At 48.0% G+C, this 21485-nt stretch overlaps 1 protein-coding gene across 5 annotated transcripts in view; it reads right to left on the bottom strand.

Annotated features, from left to right (window-relative positions):
• Nucleotides 1-1406: 1406 nt before the first annotated feature.
• The window catches only part of SGF29 (SAGA complex associated factor 29), a 93569-nt gene continuing 73490 nt past the window's right edge, over nucleotides 1407-21485 (bottom strand). For 3 of the 5 annotated variants that reach the window (XM_069244015.1, XM_069244014.1, XM_069244017.1), the window contains exons 9-10: nucleotides 15092-15257; nucleotides 1407-2808 (exon numbers count right to left, since the gene is read on the bottom strand). In XM_069244015.1, coding sequence (XP_069100116.1) covers nucleotides 2692-2808; nucleotides 15092-15257 — 283 coding nt within the window. In that variant the 3' untranslated portion in view covers nucleotides 1407-2691. The remainder of the gene's footprint in view (nucleotides 2809-15091; nucleotides 15258-21485) is intronic. The other 2 variants (XM_069244019.1, XM_069244016.1) reach the window with 2 other exon arrangements.

The following is a 21485-nucleotide window of genomic DNA, read 5'->3' as shown; positions in this document are numbered from 1 at the left end:
CTGCACTAAGAACCTGCTCATCGTGGCCGTATTTTGCCATGAGGAAATGCTGCGCGCCACGGTTTAGGTTCCTGGTTCAGACGCAAAAGGATCTGGTATTTTTGCTTCCCTATTTAGGTTTTTTAAAGTAGGCAATATGTTCTATTTTAAACGCCTTTGTGATTCAGTTTATTCAAGGGAAGGTATCTTTGGTCTGTACGAAGTAGAACATGTTCTGCAGCTTTATGGTTTTATTTCTTTTCACTATACTGGTGTTATCAGTTTACTTTTCTATTTCTTTCTAATGTATTTCAGTGACTTCTGTGCCCGGGACAGGAGTAGGAGAAAGGAAAGCTAGTTCGGCGTGTGGGAGGTAGAGAAGGAAAGTAAGGAGGAGAGAATAGAAATAAGGGGAGAGAAAAGTAAGGAAGAATGAGGGGGGAAAAAGTCAGAGAAACGAATCAGAAAGAGGAGGAGGACCAAAAGAAAATGCTAGTCAAAACAGAAGGGTATGAGCATAGAAGAGAACGAAAGGAGGACAACTAAGTTTCAAACGAGAGGCATGTGGGACGATGGGTAGGGCAGGGCGAAATTGTAGAAAAGGCGAAATCAGGGAAACGGTGAGAGGATGGAAATGAGCAGGAGAGCATACTTAGCCAGGGGATTGGTAGGGGTGGGGGCAGGTGGCGAGTGGAAACATCAGGTGTGCTGCACAGGTTTTCTGTAGGAGGCCCCCTTCAGGGCCTAGACCTGCTTGGGCAGCTCCTACCACACCTGGATACGTCCAGGGAAATAAGGGCGAGGCACATTCATGCCGAGTTCTGTTCACCTATGCAACACTTCTGCTAGCTCACAGCGAGAAGCCCCCACCCCCACACATCCATACACACACATTCCACATCACAAAACAAAAACAAGAAGCTCACAGCCACTGTCAGCAGGCAGGAGGATCACATTTACCAAGGACTGTACTTAGAAGCCTTAGAGGGCGAGTGTGTACTTGTCTATGAGGCCCAAACAGCCAGCACGGTAAGGACTGAGAACGAGTGCATTTACCATCTGTGTCTGTGTGTAAGCCACCACGCGAGCCGCCCCCTCCAACAGAAATATGATATGAAATGTATTATTTCGCTTTTTCTTTGTAAGTCTAGCATCTGCCAGACTCCCACTCGCTCGGCCACCTGGCACTGGGTGCATAAGCTTCCCAACGGGGAGCTCAGAAAATGGCTTCTTTCTAGTGAACGCCACCAGCTGCAAAAGCAGCGTTAATGGGATATGTAATCAGAGGTCGAGTGTCACGATGTGACGCAGTCCGTTTTCTTGATTCTTTTCTGTCATCTTGCTTTGGTGCCCAATTTCCTCCCTTCCAGCACCACTGATCGTAACTGCCAAATCCACCAGAATTAAAACGAAGAAACAGACAGACATTCTCAATTGTTCCGTTCTTTAATGACCCGCCACACCACATTTAACTTAAGGACTATTTTAGATCCAGGGATCTGCGACAAACTGGCATAACAATCCTTCATTCCTCGATAAGCATAGCTATTTCACAGGATACACAGATCTTACGGGCTCAGGCAGCAGAGCAATATTTTATGTTATACTTATTCTATAACATATACTGGGGTGGTGCAACACACGCCTGATCCAAGCCAGAATTTCACATTGTCTATGCTAACGAGTTCCATTGAGTTTACTGGATTTAAATATAGTGGATGTGTCTATCCGGAAAATCGGGCATGGATCTGCTCTCCCGGGTCTATGTGGGACTCTCTGGTCTAAGGTCTCAAACACATCGAACCACCCAAGTTAAATAAATCTTCGCCTCATAGGGCAGCATTATCTCTCAGATTGCCCTCGTCTCTCAGGCTCAAACAGCAGAGCTATCACTCCAAACACTTACCATTCTACTCAACAACATTTGCGCAAACGTGAGCTGTATATCCTGGTCTCACTCCGGGGCTTCTGTAGGGAGAATGAGGGCAACAGATGTGCAACGTTTGCCCTTCAGGGCCAGTGACGAGGTGGGCACAGGTCACAGCTATCCCTTATGTAACGTGAAGGTTCCCCAAAGCCCATTTGGAAGTGAACAAAAACCCAGCAGATGCCAACTCAGACGTGTGGCCTCAGGACAGTTAAAAGCAGAAAACCTAGTGCTGGGATTCAGCGCACCCGCCCAATAACAACACCCTCCCTCCCCCCGACAAGATAAATATATACCCCATCAGGCTAAATGAACAAAGTGGTGATGAGCTCTCTGCAGACATTGGGCCAGTGAGAAAGCAAGTCTAAAATAAAGGGTTTTGGTTAAAGCCAGAGGGTCATCATTCCCATCTCATCTGGAGTTGCTGTTCACCAGACATTGTAGCTGCCCCTTCTAAAGGCCCCTGAATGTTCCAGGCAGGGGCAAGTGGCTCTTCTATGGCGCGGATGCATCTAAGAACAAGCCACCAAAGTGCTCAGGGATACTCGGGCAAGTCAATGTTCATTGGCGGCAGGGTGGTTCCACGAGGAATTAAAGGCATCACTCCCATCAGGGTGGAGTGCAGGCCTGGGTACAGCTGCCCCTTGTTCATTCCCTTTCAACACATTACCCAGAGGCCTTGGCGTTCTTGGGGATCGTTCAATACAGTCGATGAAGCACTCGTGTCAGAGGAGTCTCCGAGTGGGAAAATATTTGCTCTGAAGCGTGCAGGCCCCTCTGTAATCTCATTTCTTCTTGGGCTCCTTGCAGGCTACCACGTATCTCTGCGCCACGTTCAGGGGCGGCGAGTATCCGTCGGCATAGGACGTGTCTTCAAACAGCACAGAATAGTCGTCCTGCGGCTGTTGGGAGGAAGGGGAGACGGCAATCAGTGAAGAAAAATAAGGTTCAATTTGAATGGGAATAAAATGAGATCAAACTGTTAAGTGATGGGTGGAGAGTAAAAAAACTTAGGTGACGCAAAAGCATAAACCCGCGCACAGTGCCCATCAGCTGTTTTACGGTTCCTCTAATTGTGTGTCAGTGTGCGACTCTCGAAAATCGTGTGGAGCGAATCTGTAGTGTGAGTACAAGTAGCTAGTAAGAAGTCTCACTGGGCCACCATGTCTTAAAACTGCAGCATGTTTTAAAAAGCAAAGTCTGGCTCCAACACCTAGTGCTTCTAGAAGCAGTCGATATGGGTCTGGTCTGGATGATGTATCTCGCGCTCATAAAAGGCAGGACGCAGCACTCGCAACAAATGGACTAGCAGATGCTTGTAAGGCTTACGTATGACGTCGCTTTCCGTCGTCATGTTACCAACCACAATGCCCTCATTCGTCATCTTGCTCTGATCAGTTAATAGCTGCAGTGATAAAGTGTCAAAAGTTTAACGACCTGTTTTGAGATCTGTAAATGATTACTTGGTGGTTGTTTAGTAGGGCTACTCTTTCCTATAGCCGCGAACGGAAGTCTCAGTAGGAGGAAGGTGGAATGTGGACAGGTCGCTGCGTCCCTCCAGTGAGTCTCTGAGTCTGGTGGGCCCAGCTTTGCTCTGTTAGGAAAAGTGAATTCCACATAATCTGTAAGGGGAAAGGTCCATTTATGGCGGATTCTGTCACTGTATGTGCCTGGTACCAGTGACCATCTCCCAACTAGGGGTACGGGGATGTAAAGCCAGCACCAGAGGGGCACAGAGTGTACGAGGGTAATGGCAGCAGAGAAGTCTAAGTTGTGGAATGGCAGCAAAAGTGACGTGTAGGTGTGATGGCACCACCATAAGCGAGCAGAAATGTAATATTAAGAGATCCACCCTCCCACAGTAGCCTCAGAATAATTTCCTTGGAATGCAGTGCTCTACTGGCCTTCGTTGATGGCTGTGTGTGTTTAGTTCAAACCCAGAGTTATTCAGTTTAAAAGAGTAAAATGTTAAAACATGCCCGTATGTTTGCCATGCTTGTATTCAGCCATGTACAGCTACCACACAACAATCAAAATGTTGTATCATTTACTAGTTACAATGTGCCGGCAAATGCAAGGACACAGCTTGTAGGGACAGCACAAAATAAAGAAGATCAGATCATTAACAAAACAATGATAACGTGCCTGGAAGCACCCTTCACCCAAGGAAACGACTGGAACTAGTCGTGTTTAGTGAACATGAACACTGAGTCCAAACACTGATTGCCTAACCGATTTATCATACATAAACTGCCAAATAATGGTGTATGACAATCTTGAACCAAGACATGGACATGCCCTATTTAAAGAGCTTCTTTGTTCTGTGCCACGATACATTTGTATTGATAATAACCTTCTTCAACACACCCACGCCTTCCCTGTTTAATGACCTCAATCTCCACACATCAATGCACCATCGCTACAATGAAGGGTTGTAGAACAGCAATATAACTGTTTGCTGGTTCAGAGCTCCTGGTCCAAATAAAAAAAGCAGCTGTTTGGATACCCAAAGTCTACCCTTTATGTGAGAGCGGCCACAAACCTCTTAAACCAGGCTATATGGTGATTGACGTTGGCACCGTATTTACAGAGCAGGGCATGTGCCCACGTCAGGAGGTGCCAAGCATCTCACCCGATAGAGCAGATATGTTTAATGCTTCATAACTCAGACATGTATAAAGGGTTTCTCTAACTTGGATACTGTGTGTTGTGGGTTTGTCTGTATTGAAGCCGACTGGTCAGTGTGGGTGTCAACCACAATTCATGTTTGTGTACTGCAAAAGGTTGTAGTGTCCTTTGGGCTCTGCCACAGATGTTCATCTCAGATAGTCTAAAAGCCAGGCAAATCAAATGCAACATTTAAGCAAATACAAAAATCAAAGCAGTAAATAAATAAGTAAACAAACACAAAAACCTGGCCTGATTCCACCTAACTGAAAGGAACACCTTTAGGACTCCAAGGAACTGATATTGCCCGAGAGCTACCAGTCTACCCATCTAAAGATGCAAGAACTACAGTCGAATGAAGGAGCTGCTTCGCCACTTTCAGGAGTGAAGGAGGATCATCTGTCCCCCCCAATACGTGTCATGTCAAACAGGGTGCCCCATCTACTTTTCTTCACTCCAGAGGGACCATGGAGAAGATGAGACTTCACATCACTGGGCATGGAGTCCAGTCACACAGGCAAGAGGGGATTGAGTTGATTTTTAAACCATTTGAGCTATAACTAGTCAGGGGCGTCAGCAAAAACACACCTTAGAAGCTTAAACACTGGAGAGTATGAGTAGCATAAAACCTTTAAAAACATGTTTATTGCGCCTTGGACTGTACTGGTGTCCAAACCAAAGGACATAAAAACGATTACAAGGGGGTGTGGCGTGGCGTGGCTTCGGGCGTCAAGATGGCGGTCGCACTCTAAGGGTGCTCCGGACCCCTCCGCCATCTGCCACATCAAGCCCTACCAGCCCCATGCCCAAACTGTCTTCGCTCGGTGCCCAACGCCTTTTGAGGAGTTGGTTGAGGCGGTGCAGGACCTGGGCTCGCCGTGTGGGAGCGGCAGAGTCCTGTGAGGGAGCCCAGTCTTGTGGGGCCGACATTTAAGGCCTACCCCGCGGCCCAGACGTGAGGGGCCAGCTGTTGGTGGCTGTCGAAGCAGCTGTACGGGGCCGAGCGCCGTACCTGTGGCTGCGCTCTGCGACCAGAGCACTGCCTGATCAAGGCCATCGATCGCGGCGAAGACTGCTGAAGGTGCCCTGCCCCAGTGCCCGTGAGCTGCGGGGCCTGGTGAGCTCTTGCGCCGCATTTGTTGCCAGGCCGGCGCTGGGTGTTGCGGCCTGATTCCCGCGTCTGGAGCAGCGGGAGATACTGGGGCCCAGCGGGGCGGAGAGGGACAGAGGCTGATCCGGGCCAGCAACAAGGAACCCGTATAGCCGGTGGCACCGAGGTGTGTGGCCCACTAGTGGCGGTGCTGGGGTTGGTCTGGCCTAGCCCTGGCTGGAGCACGCCCGGGCCACGCAGTGGAGGAGTGGCTCAGGCTTCCACGGAGGGGGTGCCGGCTGACCCCGTGGGGCAGGTGGGGGCTAGACGACCCCACCACCCATGATGAAGAAGCAGAGTGAGCACAGCGGCTCAGAAGGGGTCTGATGTGCTAAGAGCGGACCCCTGCTCGTGTAAGGACTCTTAAGTGCGGCAATGCCAGCGGACGGCCCGAGGGAGAGAGGCGGGGGGGGGGGGGACAGAGGACGAAAGAAGGAGCTTACTGGGGGGGGTGGGGGACACGAGTTGGAGGTACGACGCAGGCGTGTGGCAGGCAGAGTGACAATGCCCAGGGGGGCGTGAGCTGACCCAGGTCTTGAGGATGTTCTGCTGCCTGCCGCCCAGCCCAGCCAGAGTTTGGCCCTGTGGAGACCTGGTTGCTGGTGTTACGGCTCCCCGCTTGCCTGCTGGCGCTTGGGTGCGCCGGGTCCTGAGAGACCAAGCCCTGAGGTGCCTCCCCTGCATTGGGTCCTCCCTGGGAGGTGCTTGAACAGAGCTCCGGCTAAGACCAAGACGCCCCAGACCTGAGTGGCTGGTATGGGGAAGGACAAAACCAGTAAGCAGCCCCAGGTGTCACAACAGGGTATTGATCAGTTTGCCAAGCACACGGCCTCTCGAGGGGCGGGTGACCCGGTGCCAGAGGCCCCTTCTACGGAAGGGGTGAATACGATCCTTCAGGCCATTAAGTCCTCACAGCTGGCATTTGAGACTAGGATTGGTGAAGTGAAAGAGGATGTGGGCCTGCTGTGGCAGGATCTGCCGACAGCGGTGAGTCGCATCAAGGTGGTCGAGGACCAGGTCTCCCAGGTGGAGGATGAGATTGTGGACCTTAAAGCCAAAGTTGCCCAGCTGCTGACACGAACGGGTGAGCTCTACCATAGGGGCAAAGACGCAGAGAATCGCTCCAGGCGTAACAACCTGCACTTTTTTGGCTTTACGCAGGGAGAGGAAGCGAGCCAAGTGATCGAATTCCTAGAGCGCTGGATCAGATCATGGATCCCTGAGCAACGACTCTCCCCCTGGTTTGATATTGAACGTGCCCATAGGGCCCTGGTGCCTCGGCCCCTGCCGGGAGGTCCCAGGCAGCCGATGATCTCAAGATTTCTCAATTTCAAAGACTGGGGGACGCTATTCTTAGAGAAGCAAGAGCTCACCAGGACCTCCGCTGGGACAACCACAAGATCCTAATTTTCCCTGACTACACCCAAGATGTGCAGGCCAGGTGCCGCTCCCACGAAGGAGTCAAGCAAAAGCATCGGGCTATGCAACTAACCTTCATGCGCCTGTTTCCAGCGCGCCTCAAGGTCCTCATGGACGGGAAATCGTTATTTTTTTGACTCGCTAGAGCCAGTGTAGGAATCACTTACTGAGGAGCATAGGGAAGCCCGGAGGGCGTCGTTCCCCTCCCCCCCCGAGAGTATGGGGTGGAGGGCAGTTGGGGGGATTGGTGGGAATGTTTATAAATCTTTTTTTGTGGTTGAGTAGGAGTTATGTTACCTTTTTTCTGTTAGTTGGTCACAGCAGGGTTTTGGACATGCACCATTACCAATTTCCCACACATGCCACAACCGTCTAAACGGGCGCTCTCCTTGAATGTCAACGGGGTCCTAGATGAAGTTAAGCGATCCACGATCTTTCGTACCCTCTGCTGCTTTGCTCCATCCATAGACCTACTCCAGGAGACCCACTTACTTGGCACCTGGTGCCCTATGCTTATGCGAGGAGGGTATGACAGGATCTATCATGCAGGATTCTCCAGGGGTGTGGCTGTCCTGTTGCATCGTTCATTACCTATGGTGGTAGCCGCTTCCCAGTTGGATCCAAAGGGACGGTATGTGGCAATATCCGGGCTGCTAGAGGGGGGCACCCAGTCAATATCCTGAGTGTCTATGCTCCTCCCGGAGTACATGAGCACTTTCTAGTGGCCCGCCAGGATGTAGTGGCAGGGCTTCCCCTGGGTCTAACCATACTGGGGGGGAGTGAGGAAAGAGTCTTGAACATTACCAGACCCCAGTCTATGAGCCGAACTTTCTGGGTGACCGGATTGAGCCGATGGGCAGAGGGCCTTGGCCTCTGCGATGTGTGGTGGATATGGCACCCCCAAACGTGGCAATATACCCACACATCAGCGGCACACCACACTCATGCCAGAATAGATATTTTTCTCATGCCAGCCCACGACGTACCCAGTCACTGGGGTTGAGGTACTCTCACATGGGGTCTCGGACCACGTGCCACTCCTTGTTCGGCTAGACGACAGATGCTGCCCAGCGTCCTCTATGGAGACTTAATGCCTGGTACTTACAGGACAGTGACTACACTCAAGCCCTGGGGGACTAGCTTACCAAATAGTTCACATATAATCTGGGGTCTGTGCCATCCCCTGGAACAATCTGGGCGTTGCGACTGGAGAGCCAACTCACCGTCTCCACACACGCATCCATTCTGAAACAACTAGCCTTAGTTAGGGAGGAGATCAGACATGCTACTCTTGAAACGGCGAAGTACATGTGGGGAGCCTTGGCAGCCCGCATGTATCGGTGGGGGGATAAGAATGGCAAGCTCTTGCATTGGCTTGTAACTCGACCTATGGCGGAGGTCGTCAACGTATCGGGAGCCCTCTCCCGGGCGCCATACGAAATAGTGCAAAGCTTTGCCACCTACTACACGAGCCTCTACGAAGAGCGGCAAAGGCCCCAAGTGGAAAGAGAGACCCCCTTGTTGGGGGAGGTGTCCTTTCCTAAGATTTCAGCAGTGGAAAGACATGACCTGGATGAACCCACTGGGCTCGAGGAAGTTGGGACCGCCATATCAGCACTGGCTGCAGGCAAAACCCCAGGCCCGATGGTTTCCCGGTGGAGCTTTACAGTAAATTTCACGATATCCTAGCTCCCCACCTGCTCGCCATATTTGATGAGGCCGAGCAGAGAGGTGGTTTTCCCCCGGGACTTGGGAATCACCACTATAGTGGCCTGGTCAAGACAAGCCCCCCTTCGCAGCACTGTTCTACATATCACCCCATCTCACTCCTGAACACCGAAGTTAAGATACTGTCCACGATACTGGCCACTAGATTAAAAAGAGTGCTGTCCTCGTGGATACACCCGGACCAGTGCGGCTTTATGCCAGTTAGAATTACTAGACATTGCATTAGACGACTGCACGTAGCGCTGGCTAACCGGGCCCTCTTAACGTGCCCCCCTTGGTGCTCCTCTTTATGGACTTCGAAAAGGCGTTCGACACGGTGGACTGGTCATATCTTCAGCCGGTGCTTTCAAGCGCCGGGTTGGGTCCTAGATTCCAAGGACTGGAGAGACTCCTTTATTCTAATTCAATGGCACGGGAGCAGGTGAAAGGGGCTGTGTCGGACCAGTTTCCTATCTGCCGGGGAAACCCACAAGGGGTGTCCCCGATCCCCGCTCCTATTTGTATTGGCGATGGCATTACCTGCAAAGCTCTTGATAGACGGTTGGTGTTGGCCCACCGGGAGAGGACCGCATTGTGTTGTACACGGACGATGTACTCTTGTTTCTGGCCAAACCGGCCATCAGTGGACCCCAGGTGATGCAACTACTGGGGCTGTTCACTAAGGCCTCAGGTTTGATAATTAACCCCAGTAAATCATTACTAGTTCTGTTATGCCCCACAAGGGACTGTTATGATTGGCAGAGTGCCATCCCTATTCAACGCAACAGCTTCCGGTATCTGGGGGTAAATATAGCTCTGCTACCGGAACTGGCATGGTCACTTAACATCTTGCCACTTACCCGGAGAGTCAAAGAGGACCTCCAGAGATGGCGATCTCTGCCCCTCATCATCCAGGGAAGGATAGCGTTGTATAAAATGATGGTACTTCCCTGATGCCTCTATCTGCTTCAGAACTTCCGAAACCACATCCCCAAGCGATGGTTTAAAGAAATGGAAGCTGCTGCGCGGCAATTCTTATGGCACAACACCTGCCCCCGGCTAGCGTTTCTCACCTGCCAAGGTGATATGTCTGAAGGTGGTCTGGGGATGTCTAACCGCTATTTTTACTACCTAGCGATGCACCTGCTGGTGGTTAATGACTGGTTGGGGGAGGCCGGTCAGATCCCGCATACCAACTAGAACTTCTGATGATGGGCTTTCCCGGCCTATTCGGGATGCTGTATGGTAACCCCTTGCTGCGTAGGGACCCTGAGGTGACAAGGGGGGTACTGATAGGGTGGAGAGAAGTGCTGAGGGTAAAGGGTTGGTGGTGCCGTCTCACCCAGCAAACCCCGCTGTGGCATGGGTCGTGGCTGGGAGAGGTCTCAACACTGGAGGGGTTGCATAAATGGGACCTTATAGGCATGTCACTGTTGGGCAATGTCTGGGAGGGCTCCCATATGCGGTCCTTCTGAGAACTTCAGCAGAGGTTTTCGCTTTCCAGGACCCAGTTCCATAGATATCTACAAGTTAGACGCGCGTTAAACATGCATATTCAGGCAGCTGTGGTCCTTCCAGAGTTTAGCCCTGCAGAGGCCAAGATACTGATGGGCAGCCTGGGTAGAGGGGGAGTGTTGCACATATATCGCACCCTAGTCACTACCACAGCACCGACATTTGACAAACTCCGGGAGAGGTGGGAGCAATGGCTGGGTCAGATGGAGAACGAGGACTGGAGAGACGCATTGATGGCCCCGAGAACATGGACTATGACCTCCCGTCTTCGGGTGGTGCAGACTTATTACCTACACACGGTTTACCTTACACCCGTCAGGTTGCATAAAGCGGGTCTCCTACCCCATGCTGTTTGCCCTCGCTGTGCGGGCCCAGACGCAGACTTCTACCACATGGTGTGGAGCTGTCCCCACATAGCAACCTATTGGTGAGCAGTGGTGACACAGATCTCTAGAGTCCTGCGGGCAGAGGTTGAGCATGCTACGTTGCCAATTTTATTGGGGGTCCTGGAGGGGGTGGGGTCCAGTAGAGCGGACTGGGCCTTTGTGGGAGTGGCATGTTTAGTGGCTAAGTGACATTGCAGCTGGTTGGAAAGCGGAGACACAGCACCTGCAATTGCAAAATGGTGGTGAAGAGTGGCCTGGTGCGCACAACAAGAAAAACTAGTATATGAGGCGAGAGGCTGCCCTACTAAATATGACATAGTGTGGGGGAAATGGACGGGAACCTGGGGAAGATTGTACAGCTGACATGCCTTAGATGTAGCGATTGCTGTGTGCGCCGTCCTTGGCTACTATGGCTACTCTTGATCATATGCCTCTGTTACCTGCGTGGGACTTGTGCAATGTTCAATCAACAACGTGCGGATGTGACCTGTTGGTTTTTATGTTATAATGCAAAACTAACACTGCCTATCAAAAAACAAAACAAAAAAAAAAAAAGGATTGCAAGAGAATAGCATGTTAGAGCTTTGGAGTGGGGATACACATGCAGCAAAAATGCATGAAACTAGAAACGGGAAGAAAGCAAAGCAGAGAAAAATGATGGAAAAGCGAGTGAAAGAAGAGATGGATGGGAATGGATGCAGAGAAAGACGAGTGCAAGTAAAGCAAGATTGAGAGATGCATGGGGAGACAGATAGGAGAGATGAGTGGGTGGAGGAAGACATCAAGAAAGATGGATGGATGGGGGTGACTGGATGACCTGGAACACAGAATGGACAAACTCACTGAAAACAGAGGTGTAAAAGGCGCCATTTGGTCAGACTTTCAACATTCACTTGGGGGAAGAAACAAAAAGTGTGCTGTATTTGCTTGCCTCACATGCTCACTCATTGCCACTCGTAGTATGATACAAAGTGAGGGCATTTTATTTTTCTGGCTACTCCCCCAAATCTAGCCCTGACAAGGCTGAAATTAACGCTGGTTAAGGGTACTGTTCCCCTTAAATTAATTCAATGCAGTGGCTACTAGTGTAACTGTAGACTACTATGAGTGCCAGGAATCTTCATAGGTATTTTACTAATAGAAAATCTCTACAGCAACAGCTAGAAACCAAGGTTAAAAAAAAAAAAAAAACATTACCTGAAGATTTTTTGGCACCCCTTTGGGACACAGTAGGAATGGGTTTACTATTTTCTTTATCTGTCCCCATCAAAAAAATGGACAACAGTCCATAGCGGTCATTAACAGCCACTTGGTCATTAAGTGAGACTCTAAGAAATCGTGATTCCCATATTATATGGATATTGCTTTAAATCGTTTTAAAGGTGCCTCGTATAATTTGAGCACATCCTTGGGTACCACAGACACCCTCAAGTGTGGGGTATAGTATTCCTGTCTGTCCCAGACCACTCAAAAATATTTCTGATGGAGCTCGGAGTGCTTTCTTAAAATTACTGACAGAAACCATCACACTCAATAGAACACTGGGAAAAGGACTGAAATTTAACTATTATTCTAGTGCCATGCCAACAAAGTATTTTGGGTCACATACTAGGTCCAGAAAGTCGTACGGCTTTCTCGTTTGATTTATTTTTAAGTGTTATATTTTACTTACCTCTCATTAAGGCAATTTTCTTCTTCGAAGGTAAAGAAGTGATGGGACATTGAAGTTATTAAGTGATATCTTCAGTGTTACAATGTGAGTCACTAAGCCCATCTAACTCCTGAAGTAAGCCTTAGCTGCTCAGCCTTACTACACTGAGTAATGAGCACTCCTAAGTGCTTAGAAGCATCCCCCACTCACAACACTCTTGTATGTGCAATACAACAGTATTGTGGTCCAGTAATGTGGTAAACCAACCCAGTAACCTCTGAACCTGTAACTTCTAAAGTAAGAATTCAAAAGGAGGAAGTGTTAGGATAGCTAACTCCTTCAAACGGTTTTTAAGCTCAAACTCCACTAAGCTCCAATTCTCTACAACTGAGCTAGGACTTGGACCTGCAAAGATGGGTGAGATTCTCTTTCAAGCTGCACACAACCTGCAGCTGTCTCCCCATAAAAGAATTGGGGCCTGATTTAGAACTTGGCATAGGGGAATACTCAGTCACACACTCTGCCCGCTGTATTACAATCCCATTATATCCTATGGAGATCGCAATACGGCAGACGGAATATACGTCACGTTTGTGATCAAGTATTCCATCCACCAATTTCTAAATCGGGCCCTAGGTCTTTGGTACTAGTGGGACATGTTTGAGTCACAGTCTGAACCACGTTCTTTGCTTAACTACTAGTCCAGAGTACACCATCACCTAAGCCGTGTCATTTACTGCAGTGTCACACATCTGCCTTAAGCACGGGGATTTGGCAATATGTTTTCAGATACCCTGTCACTACAATTAGTTAAGCCGTCGAAACAATAAAAACATTTTAAACTGCTTTTCTTTAAAAAACAAAAAAAGCGCTTCTATTCCAGCCTAGAACCTTGTTGTCTTGAGTGCATTTCTATGTTTTCAGTCTTTCCAGTAGGTATAAGATTCCCCCAAAAAGATCACTGGCCAAAGGATTGGCAAAAAAGAAATGATGACAGAGGAAGGCTCAAAATGTGACAGCAGTGTGTATTACTCTGTGCAGGTAGGATGGTATTACACAAACATTATATCCAGATAACCTAATCACTTAAGCGTGCGGCAGATGTAAGGGTGGACAGGGAGAAATGTAGATCAGCACCTTGGCCAAGAAAGGACACTGGGAATGAGTAAAACTTACCCAGAGTCTGTATCAGTGGCATGTTAGAGATATATGCATGTTTGTGTGAGGGGGAGGAAGGGAGGGGGGCAGCGTGCATAGCTCACCCTGTTCAGTGAGTGTGACAGAGGCATACATAGGTGTGAGATATGGGAGGTGTTAGACCTCTCAGTTCTTGACGTGGTTTCCCCTGTCTTTTTGCTTCTGACCTCCTGTTTTTGATCCTGTGCTGAATTTCGTTTTTGCTGGCTTTAGGACTCTGAGCACTTTTCCACTGCTGACCAGTGCTAAGGTGCAAGTGTTCTCTGTCTAAATTGTTTTGGTGATTGTTTTTTCTATGATTGGCCTATTTGGTTTACTAGTAAGCCCCTAATACAGTGCACCATTTATGCCCAGGGCCTGTACATCAAATGCTACTAGTGGGCCTGAGGGCCAAAGACTTCACCTGCCAGCGCCTGGCCTCTCCTGCAGGGACTCCTGACTAGCCAAGTGGTGCAAATCCAGTCCCTTGGAAGTGAGCTCTGGTGCAACCAAGACAAAACTAAACACACTGACTCAAGAGCAACTTTGGAACCCGCACTGCTGACTGACTCCACACCACTGCCTGCACCCGTGACCTGCAGCACAGGCCAGACGCTGCCACAGCACCTTCACAGTCCCACCACAGAGTGAGTTCCAAGTGCTGTGTCACCGACATCCGTGACACCCGACTTCACCGCAGCACCTATGGCCCCATGGTGTTATAGCAACACTGCAAAGTGAACGCCTCGCATCTTGACCTGCTGGATTCACTGACCCCGCCGTGGCACAAGGAACAGAATCCTCGCAACCTATGCTGCATCACCTCCCGTGCAACCGTAAGGAACAAATGCTTCACCTCCCTTGCCTAGCAGTAAGGCACCTATGCCGCACTGGGCTCCAGCGACACCTCACCTCCCAGACTCCGTGCAATGTCTGTTTCCTCATCATTTTCCAAAGTACTGTACCTGGGGTCCATGCAACTCCGTGGCTGGCCCGCACTCCCTCAGAAGTGGCGTAGAACTATTGGGAACAACTCTATCAAGAAGATGGGATAGCCCCAGTTGGAGCTACTGTGTTTCTACGCACTTTACTAATATTTAATCTTCGAAAATTCGTATCTTTACTTGTGTATGTTGGATTTTGGTCTTTTTGTCTATTTTACTCAGATAAATAATGGCTATTTCGCTAACCTGGTGTGGAGTACTTTTCTGGTGTTTTCACTGTGTTACCTATAAATACTTTACACATTGCTTCTGAGATAAGCCAGAATGCTTATGCCAAGCTGCCAAGGGGGTGAGCAGGGGTTATCTTAGCTGTGTGACTCCCCACCCTGATTAGATTGAGGCCCCCTTCTTGGAAAGGATGCAACCCACTTCCAAGTAGAGACCCCATTTCTAATAGGAGGGAAGAGACAATATATAAATCTCAAGCATAGCTGGGGTATAAGCACGTAGATCATTATGGAGATTCAAGAAACTGGTTGTGGGTAGAGGCAGCATATTAATTGAGCTCACCCGTTGTGGAGGCCCATGGATTAATGCCCGATAGAAGCAGGTGGTCTGTGGATACAGGGCCAGTACTAGCTGATCCTTCTGGAATAGCGCCTCTGGATCGGTCTCAGGATTTGCCTTCCATTGTGGCAAGGGGATGATGCGGCGGCGGCTCAAAGTGTGACGCCTGCTGGAGAGACAACCAGAACTGGAGAAAACAGGCAGGACAAGCACTCCTTACAATACGGTTCCAACATACCTCAAACAGCACTTAACTTTAAAAGTGCCAATAAAGCAAACCTCTGCAGCCAACTTAAAGCACCAGAAACCGCTGGTCCTGATTAAAGGGCACTGGATTCGTCTACAAGCCTGGTTCACATTTAAGAGTAGTTGCGTTATCTACAAATCTGTATTGCTACAGAAAAGCTTTGTCTTTGCTTGACTCCAAAAACCTGAAACATTCACTTGTCAAACTCAAGTCATTGAAACGCAAGCGAATAACTCTCTCTCTCTCAAACTCAGACTGGACAATACCTTCTTGAAATTCATCAAAAAGGTCACAGCACACCCAGCACAATGCATAAAGCCATTGTTTCAACATACCAATTCCTAAACGCTATATCAAACGTGTTCTCCTCCCAACCTCCTCTAATCTTCAACTCCCTTTGTTACATCTAACATCCAAAACTATAAGCACCTCATTTCATTGTAGATCACCCACTGCATCTATAAGCTGTGCATACATTCACCAAATGAAACCAATCACACCCCTGATATAGTGGATATGGAAAATGTTACTTACCCAGTAAGTATTTGTTTGTGGGATGTAGTGCTGCAGATTCACAAGCTCCACATACTTCTGGCATCTAGTGTTCGGTCTGGAGTGCTGCAAGTTGTTTTTCCTCAAAGAAGCATTTTAGAGTCACAAGATCGAATTACTCCACTTTCTCTGTGATGCTGCGCATGGGCATCAACTCCTTTGTTAGATTGTTTACCCGCAGGTGGGTGAGAAAAAGGAGTGTAGAGGAAGTTTAGAGAAAGCTGTCCATGCAAATATAATTACATATGTGCAACTATAACCAAGTATAAAGTAACTGAAACGACCAAAGGCGCAGAGGGAGGACGCAAGTGAAGCTACAGCACTACATGCCACGAACAGATGCTTATTGGGTAAGTAACATTTTCCGTTCAATAGCATGTGTGGCTGTGGATGCACATGCTCTACACAGACTGTAAAGCAGTCCCTCCATAGAAGCGGTGGCTAGTCTGTGGAAGTTGCAGTTGACTGGAAAAGTATTTGTAGCACCGTTTTGCCTACACTGGCTTGCTGGTATGCAAGTACATCCATACAATAATGTTTTGTAAATGTATGCGGTGTAGACCATGTAGCTGCCTTACAGATGTCAGCTATAGGTATGTTTCCAAGAAAAGTCATAGTGGTTCCTTTTTTTGTAGTAGAGTGAGCAATAGGAGTGACAGTTGTTCCACTGCTTTAGCATAACAAGTTTGTAGACATTTTACTAGCCATCTAGCTATGCTAGTTTTGGATGTTGGGTTGCCTTTGAGGTAGTGAAAAAGCTACAAAGAGTTTCGTTCTTTCAAAGTCTTTAGTTCTGTCAATGTAAAACATCAAAGTACGTTTAACATCTAAAGTATGGAGGGCTCTTTCTGCAATTGAGTCAGGCTATGGAAAGAAGACTGGTAGTTCAATGGATTGCTTAATATGGAATTGGGAAACCACTTTAGGAAGGAACTTCTGTGTTGTGCAAAGGACCACCTGGTTTCTATGAATTTGGAAGAAAGGCACTTCCAAGGTTAGGGCCTGGAGCGCACTAACGTGTCTGAGTGATGTGATAGAGACTAAGAACGCTACTTTCCAAAAACAGATACTGAAGATGGCATGAGTGAAGTGGTTCAAAAGGAGGGCCCATGAGCATGGTCAATACAATATGGAGGTTCCAGAATGGTGCAGGCACTCTGGGTGGAACACATTTTTTAAGGCCTTCAATGAAAGCTGTGATATCTGGTATTCTGAACAAGGAAGCATGTTGTCTGTTCTGTACATTTACAGCTGTAGCTGCAAGAGGTAAGTGAATGAAAATGTAAGTAAAATTTGCTTTCTGTAAGTGGAACAACTAAAACGATGTATTGAACAGTAGCTTTAATGGGATTAATATGTTTCTGTTGGCAGCAGCATACAAAACGTTTCCGTTTTGCAGCATCACATGCTCTTGTTGTGGGTCTACGAGCTTCCCTGAGAATGTCTATGCATTCCGCAGAAAATTCTAAGTAACCAAATTCAAGGTCTTTAGGAGCCATATTGCAAGGTTGAGTGACTTGGGGTCTGGATGTCTGGTCTGACCATGATTTTGAGTGAGATGGTCCAGCCTGTTAGGGAGCTTCTCGTGGGGTAACTACTGAGAGGGCCATAAGTGTGGTGAACCATGGATGATGAGCCCAAGTAGGACATACAAAGATCATGATGAGAAATGTCTGCCTGATCCTCCAAACCAGAAATGGAGTGAGAGGTGGAGGTGGAAAAGCGTAAGCAAATATCCCATACCAATAGGTCCACTTCCATATTGTCTGAGAGAGTTATGACAATTGGGACGACTACGGTACTCACAGGTTGCACTGATGTCACCTTGTGACTTTTGATAGCTAACTAAGTGTTGGAGTCGTCGATGAAGAAGGCCTCCTCTTGTTCCAGCACCTCCTGAGCATGCTCCTCCCCAAAGATGTCCTGAGTGTCGCCCAGAGTCTTGTGCTCCATCTCCAAACAACGAGCTTTTTGGTCCCGAAGGGTCTTCTTCGACCGGAAGGATTTGCAGGCATCACAGATAGCTTCCTGGTGATGGGGGGGGAAGGCGCAAGATACACAACAGATGCTGGTTGGTGTGGGGAAATTTAGAGTGGCACCAAGGACAGAAACGAAACGGTATCCATTCCATCAGCTCAGAATATCCTTCAGTGGCACGTGGTGAAGGTGGCTTGAAATGGGCAAGGCTGCCCCAGAGGTTGTGTGGTCGGTGCCCAGACCGTCGAGTGGAGACGAATGCAAGGATGGAAATATGCGATTGAGAAACAATACCGTCAAAGAGAAGACGAAAGGAAAGATTTCGAACCAGAGTGAGTCAAGACTGAGCGGAGACACACAGGTCCAAACTCGGCAAAGGAGAGAAAACAATCTAACAAAGGAATTGATGCCCATGTGCAGTTTCACCAAGAAGGAGGAGTCACTTGATCTCGTGATTAGACCATGCTTATTTGAAGAAAAACACTCTGGATCCAACACTAGATGGCAGGAGTATGCAGAGCATGTGTATCTACAGCCACACATGCCAAACATATTGTTTCTGAAGTAAATGTGCCAGGGACAAAAGTTGGCCAAGTCCATGGTGGTAGCTCTTTGAGAAGCCTTGCTAGGTAGCAGACATTCTGATTTTGTTTAGTGTTAGGAGAGCGAGTGACTCTAGATCATGGAGTGATCTGCATAGGAGTCAAGTGACTGTGGCCATACTGGAAATAGTGGATCCACACAAGAATTGATATAGTGAAGTTGGTGCAAGGAATGACTGACAGACACCCCATCTCTCCTACTCTGACAACGGGCACGTTTGTCACTCAACCTGGATCATCTATAGCTGTGAATGGCCTAGTGACATTGTTTTTTCTAACTACCTACACCACGCAAATCTACTTCTTGATTTAAATTGTGGGAGGTGCTATGAATGGGTTGTTATTTGCTCTATGGAGTGCTCCTCAATTAACATCCTACTGGTCTTTTTTTTAGATACTATGTCTGAGATTAGTGGCATCCATATGGTTCACTCCCCTATATTGGCACTTCTTTACGACATAACTAATATTGGCAGTTTCACGAACAATAAGTCTAGCTAGCTGGCTACAGCCCAACACTTACCAACGTATATGTGAGGCAACACTGGAGAAAATCCACTTCACCCAGCTGTAAAGAATGGCTGACTGAACTTCTGAAGATTGCGTCTCATGAAATATTCATATACAGTATAACTGACCAAAACCAAATGTTCAATTCGGTTTGGGGACTTTTCCTACCCATAATGTGCCAATGTAGAAAGAACAGACAAGTTCGAACATTTTAAGGTGTTACGTCTTAACATACTGTACTTTAACACATCACGGGAGTGAAGTGGGCTACCCAGACATACAAACACAACAGGCAAACTACCACGCATGATGTTCTGTATCATGTTCACACTACTTTAGAGCCAGCCTACTTTCTAGTCATTTCCTCAGAGATTTAATTTTGGCTTATCGTCTGAAGGGTTTATCACATGTATGTGATATTGCTGTAAATTACATCAGGATTTGTGTATACCTAGCTCTCTTTCCTGCTCAAGGTAGGACACCACTGCCCAAGTTTTCTATTAATGCCGGTCTTCCACACTAATGGTAGCCTCTTTCACAAAAATCACAGTGTAAACTATTGACTGTGCTGCTTATCATACAGATATTCATTTGTATTACCTGTTGATACCTTCACCTATTTCAGGGAGTCTGCTGCTAAGGATGCTCTTCACCTATCAGACTAAGCTGCAATACTGATGATCTTATTTCCCAAATCATTTTATTAAAGCCTGCTTTCTAGTTTAGTTATTAAATGTGATCTATGACGTCTCTAGGTCACCTATAGTAAGAAAATGCATAGCTGCTCCATAGTAATAAGTTATTACAGTTAACTTCTAACATCACAATGCCTGCTGCTACAGCCAAGAATCAGGGTGAAAGGCAGGTTACGGAGCATATTTACAGCTGCAGTTTGAGCAAATTAACAAGAACTAACCTTCCCTTCTTCTGAAATATATTTCTAAAAATGAAAATGTTATCAGCAGAAAGGAGATTTTTAATGGCAACATGTTCTTTTTCCATGCCATAAGTCACTGAGTAAAGATAGAATCCCTGCATGTTTCTACACAGTCTGAGCCATAACAGTTTTTAAACCTGGTTTACAAACTTATCTGACTATCCTTTTTGCTAGAATTGACTTGTTCTTAATGTGTTTAATTTCACAGCACACTTTCTGTTTTTATTACTTTTGTCTGCAGTTAACATAAAAGAACAGACACCAAGAATGTAAGTGGTTTGTGGGAAGGGCGATGTCATGACCAGCTATTATAAGGAATTAAACAGACCTTTTTTAAAGTCATGGAACTCTGAAGTGACTTGCAATGTTCTTAAAGTGGATGGCATGGCTGTCTTTGTCCTCATTCCTCTACATGGTTATTGTACTCCTCGGAGATTTGCAGTATCCTTATAATGTATGGCAAGGGTACTCTGTAAGGAAATGCCTCCTTGGCATGGTTACCCCCTGACTTTTTGCCTTTGCTGATGCTATGTTTTGAATTGAAAGTGTGCTGAGGCCTGCTAACCAGGCCCCAGCACCAGTGTTCTTTCCATAACCTGTACTTTTGATTCCACAATTGGCACACCCTGGCATCCAGGTAAGTCCCTTGTAACTGGTACCCTTGGTACCAAGGGCTCTGATGCCAGGGAAGGTCTCTAAGGGCTGCAGCATATCTTATGCCACCCTGGGGACCCCTCACTCAGCACAGACACACTGCTTGCCAGCTTGTGTGTGCTGGTGAGAACAAAACGAGTAAGTCGACATGGCACTCCCCTCAGGGTGCCATGCCAACCTCACACTGCCTATGCAGTATAGATAAGTCACCCCTCTAGTAGGCCTTACAGCCCTAAGGCAGGGTGCACTATACCATAGGTGAGGGCACCAGTACATGAGTACTGTGCCCCTACAGTGTCTAAGCCAAACCTTAGACATTGTAAGTGCAGGGTAGCCATAAGAGTATATGGTCTGGGAGTCTGTCAAACACGGACTCCACAGCACCATAATGGCTACACTGAAAACTGGGAAGTTAGGTATCAAACTTCTCAGCACAATAAATGCACACTGATGCCAGTGTACATTTTATTGTGAAATACACCCCAGAGGGCACCTTAGAGGTGCCCCCTGAAACCTTAACCGACTATCTGTGTAGGCTGACTGGTTCCAGCAGCCTGCCACAACCGAGACATGTTGCTGGCCCCATGGGGAGAGTGCCTTTGTCACTCTGAGGCCAGTAACAAAGCCTGCACTGGGTGGAGATGCTAACACCTCCCCCAGGCAGGAGCTGTCACACCTGGCGGTGAGCCTCAAAGGCTCACCCCTTTGTGCCAGCACCGCAGGACACTCCAGCTAGTGGAGTTGCCCGCCCCCTCCGGCCACGGCCCCCACTTTTGGCGGCAAGGCCGGAGAAAATAATGAGAACAACAAGGAGGAGTCACTGGCCAGTCAGGACAGCCCCTAAGGTGTCCTGAGCTGAAGTGATTCTAACTTTTAGAAATCCTCCATCTTGCTGATGGAGGATTCCCCAATAGGATT

This window comes from Pleurodeles waltl, chromosome 7 (assembly GCF_031143425.1).
Source record: "Pleurodeles waltl isolate 20211129_DDA chromosome 7, aPleWal1.hap1.20221129, whole genome shotgun sequence".
NCBI lineage: Eukaryota > Metazoa > Chordata > Amphibia > Caudata > Salamandridae > Pleurodeles > Pleurodeles waltl.
The sequence above is the reverse complement of the archived record's forward strand: the minus strand, read 5'-3'. Positions and strand labels throughout refer to the sequence as shown.